Below are 9,460 nucleotides of genomic sequence, written 5' to 3'. Positions count from 1 at the left end.
CCTCCACAGCTACAGAGCACGACAGCCAGGCACACCACCCTGAGTAAGGACTCACCCCCGTACCCCTACCGTGACCCTGGCGGGGAGAGCTCAGAGGCCCAGAGACGGGAGGCTGTGTGTCTAGGGTGCGGGGACTACTCAACAAGGAAGCCTGATGGGGAGTTGCCTCATGGGGTGGGCCTGTGCTGCTGCCCCGCCTGGCAGCACGAGGCCAGGAGAGCATCGGAGGAGGGGGCACAGCCAGATGCAGCCTCGTGGGCAAGAACGCAGGTGCAGTAAGGTCACAGCAAACAGCTTCCCGTCTGTGAAATGGGGACAGTTACGGAAGCCCCTGGAGGGCTGCCAGGAGGCGGAGAAGGGGGAGAAAGGGCCTGGTCACGGGGGGTCACTGTCTCCCACTCTACTCCGTGCTGCACTCCGCAGGTCTCCCTTGCAGACCCAGGAGAGACACCCGCACCCCGGCGAAGCTGCCCTCCGAGGTGGCAGAGGAAGGCAGGCACGAGGGGGGATGGCTGAGTTTAAGTTAAACACCCATATGAATTTATTAAATCCAGACTGTGTTAAAGGGTGGCGGTCTGGAAGGAGGGGCATGGCGGGGGGACAAGGGACAAGATGATGGATGGCCGCAGGCATCCCGCAGAGGGGCCCCAGCCGCCCCCCCGCCTGGGCACCCCCCTCGGCAGCGCCACGTCGGCTTCACCATGATTCCCAACGGTGCTGGGCTGGCAGGGCGAGATGGCTAGAAACACAGAGGGACACACGGACAGACGGCGCCTCCACAAACAACGTGCCCCGGCCTGCCCCGGCCCCCGCAACACACGCTGGGCTCTGGCCCACGGGGGCCTCCTGCCACCCTGGCCCCATCTGTCCAGGGAAAGGGCGACAAGGAGGGGAGGCAAGGGGGCCGGGGCCGCGGGGGTGGTGGTCACCAGGAGCCGGAGCGGAAGAGGAGGACCAGGGGCGGCTAATCCCTTTTCTTGTCCTCTGCTGGCTTTGGAGGGGCTTCCTGGGGCTCGGTGGCAGAGCTGGCCCCCTGGGTGGGCTTGGCGGGCGGGGGCGTGGAGGCCTCCTCCCTGGCGGCGGCGGCGGTGGCTGTGGCGGGGGCCGGGGCGGGTGGGGGTGGGAGGGCCCCTGCTGCTGTCGGGGCCTCGGCCACGGGGGCGGCTGCCGTCGGGGCCTCGCCACTCATGCCAAACTCGTTCACCCGCGTGGGGTCGACGCGGTAGATCCACCGTTGGTAGAGGTAGATGAAGAAGACCACATCTGGTGGGGGGGGGGCAGGGCGAGGGGGGCAGCGTGAGGGGGCGGCCGTGGCACCCCTCAGACCAGGGCCCTGCCTGTGCCCGGGTCTGGCGGCGGCCTCCCGCGCCGGCCCTCCCGCCCGCCCGCTGGACCTCACCGTCCCGCAGGCAGCCGATCCGATACATGACGGGCATCTTGATGACAAAGGCAAACAGGTCGTCAATGAAGGTGTTGAGGGCCTTGTAGGTGAGCATGCGCCAGGGCAGGTGGGCCACAGACTTGAGCTTGTAGTTGATGAAGAGCTGGGGTGTCATGGTGATGAAGCCTGCAGTGACGGGGAAAGGGACGCCCGTGAGCAGAGGAAGGGGCGTCCTGACCCCCGACCTCTCTGGCCGCCTTGCCGGTCTCGCCCTCCGCACTCCGCTCCAGCACCGCCCCCCCCCCCGCCGGCCCCTCACCACTCCTGCGCCCAGGCACATCTCACCACAGCTCCCTCGCCCCACCCCGGGCAGCTTGCAGGCCTCAGTTTACACATCATGCCCCGAGAGGTTTCCCCAAACCCCTTTACTTCGACCCCTTCGTGGCACCCGCTGTAACTCTCCCGCCTGCTTGTTGACTCTGAAGGGGCCCCTGAGGACAAGGACATACAGAAACATGCCGTGTGTGGCCTCCGGAAAATCCTCGTTGACCCCCACGTTGGACCAGGCTCCCCTCACCCCCTTCAAGGCTCCTCACGCGCCACCCCTGCCCACCCAGGGCTGTCCCTGTCTGGGGAGGAGTCTCTCCCGCACCGGGCCGTGAGCATCAGGAGGGCAGGGCCGGGCCTCCTGGACCACCGCTGGGCGCCAGCAGGGCCCGGCGTGGGGCCCGGGAGCGTCTGCGGCGGGTGCCCCGGGAGGCCGGCTCACCGAAGGTCAGCAGGAAGCCGTAGAGCATGCTGAGCACCCAGGAGTACCAGCCCTTGTGCTCCAGGTACAGGAGGCTATAGACCGCGTAGCAGCCCAGGAGCGGAAAGAGGATCCACGACAGGTACCGGAACGCCATCTGCGGGGCACGGGGCAGGGCTGGCACCCGGCTCCCCACCCTCACCCACCCACACCCGGTCCGGCAGGCCGGGCCAGGGGAATTTCCAGGTGGCCCCGGGAACCGTGGACCCGCACAGGAAGTATACAGGGCAGGCGCCGAACACCGGAGGGTGTGACGCGGGCCATAAAGAAGGGCCCCGCCAGTGGGCGGGCAGATGCCCTAGCCCCCCACCCACTGCCCATCTCCTGGGCCCCCCAAGGGCATGTGGGTGCTTGGAGACCCTCCCCGGGGCCCACCGTGGAGGACACTCACATCATCATACACTTTGGTAGAGGACTCGATGTACGTGGACTTGTCTTTGAAGGTTGGGCGGGGGAAGAGTCCTGCCACCTTGTGCTCCCGGTCCAGCTGCAGACGGGGAGGGAGGCCGTGGTCGGCTGCCACGCTGGCTCCCACCCCCACCCTTCCTCACTGTTCCCAGTTCCCCTGTCCCACGTGTGACCCAAAAAATCCCCTGGTGTGAAAATCCCCTTGGTCCTGGGAGTGCAACAGGCACTGGGAAACCCCCAGGGGCCAGCTCCAGGGTCTGGCAGGCGCAGACGACCGCCATTCCAAGTCCCGGTGGCCCCCAGAACAGCACAGCGGCCCGGCCTTACCCGGACGTCCATGACCTTGGTGATCTTCCAGAGGTCGATGAGGACCCCGATGAAGACGCTGACCTGGACCACGAAATTGGTCTCGTTGTCCAGGATGTAGAGAAGGACCACGAAAGACTGGAAGACGCCGAAGAAGACGGAGCGCACGGACAGGCCCTCCAGAGACTGCCGGCTGTTCCAAAACTGGATATCTGCACGGGAGGCGGGGGGAAGCTGAGAGGGTGCGGAGCCCCCGAGCCCCTCCTGCGGCTCCTTCAGGCTCCGTCCTCAGACCCCCAACGCGCCACAGCGGCGCTGGGTCTGTCACGGGCAGCGGCGCGCACTACCCTCCGCTCCCGTGAAGAGTCTCTTGCCAGAGCGGCAGGCAGGCAGGACGACTGCGGTCCTTACAGTGGAACCCCACCCCCACCCCTGCCCCCACCCCCACCCCCAGGGTGCAGTCTGACCGTGCGCACTGCCACGCGTCAGGTGCCGAGGCTGGCCAGGGAACCCACATTCCTCGGGCCACACAGCCCGGCCTGGTGGAATGTGGACGGAGGCCAGGTCTGCATGACACCAGCCCCAGGCTGTCCCCCCGGTGCCATGCTCTCTCCCGTGGGCACGACGCTCTGGGACACGCACTTCAAGACCGGCTCCTCCAGCCCACCGCCCTGAAACCCTGCAGGGCCTCAGACACGCCTGGGGCATAGGCAAAGGACCAGGCACTGGTCTCCAACAGCTCCTTCTAGTGGCCCTGGCGGACCCCACCCACAAGGCTAGGCCAGCCCCTCCCTGAGCCCTGGCCTCCGGTGGGCCAAAGTGGGTAACGGCAGTGTCCCCACCTGCGGCCACAGGAAGCCGACCGCCCCAGTGCCTGCCTCACAGGAGCGAGGCCAGGCCCAGGCTCACACAGGGCTGGCTCTGCATCAGTGTGCAAGGCTGTCCACCCTGCTCTGATTCTGGTTCCAGGGCTCCAGCATGCTCGCCCTGCCCCCCGATCAGACGCGGGGACACCCACAGAACCCCCCAGTCCTGACCGGGACAAAAGGGGACGGAGACGGGGTCGATTGGAGGCGGGTGGATCTGAGTCCCACCTCAGACCAGGGAGGCAACGAGCACGAGTAAAGGCCCCCGGGGCCCATCCCCCTGCTGAGTGACCTCGGGCGAGTGACCATGCCCTCTGTGCCTTCATCTCTCAGGAGGAAGAGGGACCCTAGGCGACCCAGCCGGCAGTCAGCAGGAAGTCTGGGAGCCACGGCGTGCCCAGGCACAGCGAGTGCTCCATACGGCACAGCTACCAGTGGTCGCCACCACCTACTGTCCCATTTGGACGGTAGAAACTTCTAGAAGGTAACTCTCAACCACGGCAGTACCGTCTTAAGAATGCTAGTGCCCGTTAGTACTGCTGCTTGCGCAAGCTGTAGAGCGGGAGGCCCCCCGCCCCCACCTGCAGCTCTCCGGGGAAGGAAGCAGTGGCCCACGGGGCTTAGAGGATGAGACTGGGTGATGGAGCCTCCGCCCGGGTCCAAATCCTGGCTCTGCCACGTGGGAGCTGCGTGACTACGGGCAAGTTACCTAACCTCCCTGAGCGTCCACTTCCTCACCCCTAAGCACAGAGGTAACGACAGGCTTCCTCGTGGGGCCGGGGTCATGGGGACTCGGCAAGTTACCTAGTGAGGGCACTAAGAACGGAGTCCGGCACCTGGCCAGTCCCCCCTGAAACGCTGGCCATCAGCATTGTTGGCCTTTGGAACCTAGGGGCCTTCTGGGGACAGGGCTGCTGCCTCCCCACTCAGGTGGTCCCCATCCGCGCAGCCTTGAGGGGCCTCTCCCACCAAAGAGCTGCTGTGCAGGGCAGCGGGAGTAGCCCTGGGGCTTCCCTGTTCCCAGCCCTGGAGTTCCCCAGCCCCGCTTCCTGGTGGTGCCATCCTGGCTTCTGCCGGCACAGCAGGCCAGCTCCTTCCCCGGTGCCACACCCGCTGGATGGGAGTTTCTGGGCTGGGAGTTTTGGGGCCATTACCCTCCCCAGCTCCTCAGGCCTCTGGAGAGCGGGGCTGAGAGACCCCACGTAGAGGGCGAACCTATGGGGCAGGAGGGAAGGAAGGGGGCAGACCCTAGCCCCCACCGCACACCCTCCTATCCCCAGCCCCTGTGGCCTCTCATCGGCCCCAGGGTCCCAACCCTACCGTTCTTGAAGGCCAGGAACTCAAAGACACTGTGGACGATGGACACGATGATGGTGAGCGCCAGCAGGTAAGGGTTGGTCTCTAGGAGGGCAACCTAGGGGTGGGGGGAGATGCCGGTGAGCACCGTTGCGCCCTTGCCCAGGGGTGACCGCTGCGGCATGTTCGTCAGCCAGCCCCACTCCCCTTCCCCTGGGCCCCAGAAGACCAGAGCCCGGGGGCTGCCCCGGGGCAGAGAGAGCACACTGGCCAGGAGGATAGTGGGTCAGGACGGGCAGGTGGGCACGGAGAGGCGGGCAAGTGCTTTACAGACGGGAGGCGAGGGGGTGGAGAGACAGTAATGGGGAGAGATGCAGAGTGACCAAGACACATGAAGGGACAGCTGGGGTGAGGACTGGAAACTCAACACCAGAGACAAGCCCAGGGAGGCACCACTGAGTCTCCAGGTCACGGACACAGGCCAGGAAGAAAGGTGGGAACAACAGACATTCAAGGACACAGTGAGGGGGAGAAGAGTCATGGAGTCAGAGCTCAGGGTCAAGGGGACAGGCCGTGGCGGCGGGTGGGGGGAGGGGAACGCAGGTCCAGACCCAGAAGGCCCAACCAAGCTGACATAAAGGCTGTGACAAGAAGGTCCACAGGAGCCTCGGAGGCAGGACCCCCGAGCCAGCCGGGGCCTGCCGCAGGAGGGGGCCCAGGAGACTGTGGAGCTGGGCAGGTAGCTCGGGCCGGAGGTCCTCAGGCTGCCACCTCCCCTCCCCCTTCCCCTCTCGCTGCCCGGGAAGGTGCTGGAAAGCCCCCTGTCCCGTCACCTTCACTGAGTCCTGCTCCTCGTCCGACTGCTCATACAGCTCGTCCCCCAGGAAGTTCCAGGGCGACTTGGTGCTCTGGGCGGCATAGAGCTGCCAGCGCCAGAGCGACAGCGGGCAGAAGGACACGCGGAGCGGCAGGCTGGCCAGGCTCTCGTTGATGGGGTAGTAGTCCTTCTGCAGGTTCCAGTAGTCGTTGAAGTAGATGATGGGGTAGTAGTCACCACTCACGGCGTCAAACTTCACATCTGCGGGCACGTGGGGCAGGGGCGCCTCTTAGCCCGGGCTGGAGGCCACCGGCACCCAAGAGGCTGGGGAGAGCCCTCGGACCTCCAAGAACAAAGGCGGCACATCCAGGGGCCTGCAGGGATCTGACGGGGCCCCTCTGACGGGACACTTTTTGGCTACACCACAAGGGGCCAAAGGACTGCCTGACCTCAGCGGAGGGAACAGGGCAAAAGAGCCAGGCGGACCCCGCCGGAAGGGGACAGCTAGGGCTCAGCTCCAGCCCACGGCTGCCCCATCCATGATTCCAACATATCGGCTTTGTGAAAGAAGTCAGAAATCTGGGTTTTTAGGCGATGCTGTCCCAACCTCAGACGTTGGGTCCAACAGCTCATGAGCCAGGTGAGACTTGCCAGGGGACTGGTTTTGGCACGCACGCGGGCGGTCAGTGCCGGGGTCACCAGAAGGTACAGGAAGGAGAGAAGATAAAGGGGAGTTCTGGGGGTAGTGGGGACCAAAACTCTCAGGGAGTGGGGGTGGAAAGACAAGGAAACAGCCCGGGCAAGGGCCCGAGGCGGGTGGGGGCTCACACTGGTCCAGAGGAGGAGGCACGCTGCCCTTCACCCACGGCGTGTGGTCGTCCACGATGTTGATGGTGATGTTGGGGTGCCAGTGGGAGATCACCTCCACGGGCCCATAGTCCTCGGCCCTCTGAGGGGAGACAGAGTGAGGCAGGGTTGGGAGAGGGGGGCCTCAGAGACACCTGCCTGCTTTCTCCTGAGGGCTCCCGTGACATTTGAGACAGCAGAACAATAACCATCACGGTGACCACTGGCCAAAGGCTCACCCCAGACGGTCCCCACGCCAGCCTTTACAGAATCCCCCCAACTACCTAACAGAGCAGGAGACCCAGGCCTGAGGTCGTGGATGGGGTCATGTACTAGGCTGCAAAGCCTGGCCTTGTGACAGCACGGATGTGGGACCCACACGCAGCCTCCGGGCTTGGGGACCATCCCTCTCACCAGGGACCAGCTTGTAGAGAAAGGAAGGTCTTGGTGCCCATCATGGGTTAACACCCCAGCACCCCAGCCTGCCAGGGAGTATTCCTGCTAGAGTCACATCATCAGGTGCCTACTCTGTGCCAGGGTGAGCCTGGGCTCTGGGGCCTGGCTGCTTGGGTGTGAACCCGAGCCCTGCCGGGTCCTGACTGTGACACTCCGGGCAAGTCTCCTGGTCTGAACATGGGAACAGTGACAGGACCCTCCCGGCGGGGCTGGTGAGAAGCGTCTAAGTACGTGCGTGTTCAGCGGGCAGAACGCTTGCTCCGTAGGTGCTGACTGCTGTATGCTTGCCCGGAGTCCTCCCCAGCCTGAGAGGTAGCTCCGATTCCTCACCCGGTTTCCAGAGAGGAAACTGAGGCACAGAGAGGCGAGGTGGCCCAACCAAGCCCCCACAGCGGCTCAGTGGGAGTGCCACAGGGGAACCCGCGGACGCCGGCTGCTGGGCTGTGAAAGGCCAGGTGCTCCCCCAAGATCCGACAGCTGTGCTCGCGTTTACCTTGATCATTTCTGGATCAGCTTCTGTCTCTCCCGTCAACAGGTTCTTGGTTTTCTGAAATCGCCGGCGTTTGTATTTGTTGATCACTGGTTGGGGGGGGGGGCGGTGGGGGGGGCGGGCAGAGGAAAGAGGGTGGACATGAGACCCGCCGGCACCGGACACCGGACCTCTGCCCACCAACAGCCGCGCACTGGCCTCCAGCCCGCAGCGGACGAGAACAGTGGCCGGAGAGCCGCAACTGCCCCCTCAAACCCCGTTGCCCAATCCCCCAACGTCACAGCGACGCCAACATCTGCCATACTGCCCCCAGCAAAGCCCTGGAGTGGCCCTTCTCCAGAATCCGCTCGGCCCATTCCATCGGCCGCCCCGGGGCCGCCCCCCACCCAGCACGTGCCTCGCATCCAACCACTCCTCCCACCCGGGGGCCACCCTCTCCTCCCGGCCCCCTGGTGGCCTGCTCCTGCCCCCATCACCTTCTCTCCACAAGGCAGCGATCCTTTTGAACCAAGGATCAGCTCACGTGCAGCTGCTCCAGAGCCTCCGAAGGCTCCCGCTCCTGGAGCAGGGCGCCTGCCACGGCCGCACCGACCTCCCGCTTTCGCCCGCCTCACTCCTCTCTCCTCGCACCCACCAACCCCGGGCCTTCCGAGGTGCCGCTCCATCTCCCCGGCACGCACCCGCCGTGGTCGGAACCTTCCCGCCTGGCTCCTCTGTACCCTTCAGGTCCCTGGTGACATGCTCCCCTTCCACAGGCTTCCCTGCCCACCCCACTGCAGGAGGCCGTCCAGCCGCCCTCCTTGCCACTTCTGTCTCCTCCACCACTTTCTGCCCCGGCCCCAAGTTCACCTCCCCGTCGGCTGGCTCATCCGCTGCCTCGTCCGGTCTGCCAACCCCAGGACTGACAACTAGTAGAACCCAGAGACACAAACAGGGGGGCTGTGGACAGTTCTGGAGAAGGCCCGGAGCCACCAATGTGAGAGATACTGAGGGGCTGTGAATCCCCAGCCGGCAGTGGACCTCACTTCCCCTTGCAGAGGCCAGGTTGGCTACGGGCCCCCTGCCATCCTGCCCGGAAGACTGCCAAGACTTGCCAGGAAGAGGATGCCGGTGCCCGCCTGAGCTCCATCTCCCCTCCTCCGCCCTGGCCCTGTGCTCTTCAGCTCTTCCTTCTGGGAGCACGACGACAACCCGCCCCTCCCAGGACTCCCTCCTGCCCGAGGGCCGGGGAGAGAGGGGGAAATGCGAAAGGGAGCGGGCCAAGGGTGGGGGCTCTGGGGTCACATCCCGGCTCCGGCTCCCCGAGGGACCTCCGTGAGCTACATCGTTTCCTTGGGCTTCAGTCCCTCCTCCGGAGAATGGGGTTCAAAGCCCCACCCCTTCTTGGCAGAACCGCTGGGAAGTGGCTCCCTGCTCTACAGGGTCCTTGCCCGTCACATTAACACCAGCCACAGGGCCCAGATCCCTCTCACCGACTCGGAACCAGGGCTCGGGACTCTTGGACTCTATGGATGAGCTCAAGTGTGAAAAGGCTTCTGGGAATTGGCTTTTGGTTTCAGGCCAGAGCCTGCTGCTCTCCCTGTCGGTGTCAACATCACCCACCACTCCTCCCACGTCCATTCATTGGAGACCTTGCCTCCATGTCCAGGGAGAGCAGGAAACACCCGAGGGTGGGCATCCTGGAGGGAACCTTCCAGGCGGACGTGCCCTGCTCCTGTTCCAGGGAGAGGCTGTCCAGGGAAGGGAGGAGCCGTATCCGGCCTGGCCCCAGAAGGAGAGTGGCTTC

General features: G+C 65.2%; 1 protein-coding gene across 1 annotated transcript in view; it reads right to left on the bottom strand.

Annotated features, from left to right (window-relative positions):
• Positions 1 to 517: 517 nt before the first annotated feature.
• The window catches only part of CLPTM1 (CLPTM1 regulator of GABA type A receptor forward trafficking), a 31,682-nt gene continuing 22,739 nt past the window's right edge, over positions 518 to 9,460 (bottom strand). Inside the window, exons 6-14 of the mRNA XM_053905457.1 lie at positions 7,678 to 7,763; positions 6,711 to 6,831; positions 5,899 to 6,143; positions 5,090 to 5,183; positions 2,925 to 3,115; positions 2,581 to 2,676; positions 2,151 to 2,286; positions 1,400 to 1,567; positions 518 to 1,263 (exon numbers count right to left, since the gene is read on the bottom strand). Of these exons, the coding sequence (XP_053761432.1) occupies positions 965 to 1,263; positions 1,400 to 1,567; positions 2,151 to 2,286; positions 2,581 to 2,676; positions 2,925 to 3,115; positions 5,090 to 5,183; positions 5,899 to 6,143; positions 6,711 to 6,831; positions 7,678 to 7,763 (1,436 nt within the window). The 3' untranslated portion in view covers positions 518 to 964. The remainder of the gene's footprint in view (positions 1,264 to 1,399; positions 1,568 to 2,150; positions 2,287 to 2,580; positions 2,677 to 2,924; positions 3,116 to 5,089; positions 5,184 to 5,898; positions 6,144 to 6,710; positions 6,832 to 7,677; positions 7,764 to 9,460) is intronic.

Source organism: Panthera pardus, unplaced genomic scaffold (genome assembly GCF_024362965.1).
Source record: "Panthera pardus isolate Hobbes unplaced genomic scaffold, ASM2436296v1 HiC_scaffold_18, whole genome shotgun sequence".
Taxonomy (NCBI): Eukaryota; Metazoa; Chordata; class Mammalia; order Carnivora; family Felidae; genus Panthera; species Panthera pardus.
The sequence above is the reverse complement of the archived record's forward strand: the minus strand, read 5'-3'. Positions and strand labels throughout refer to the sequence as shown.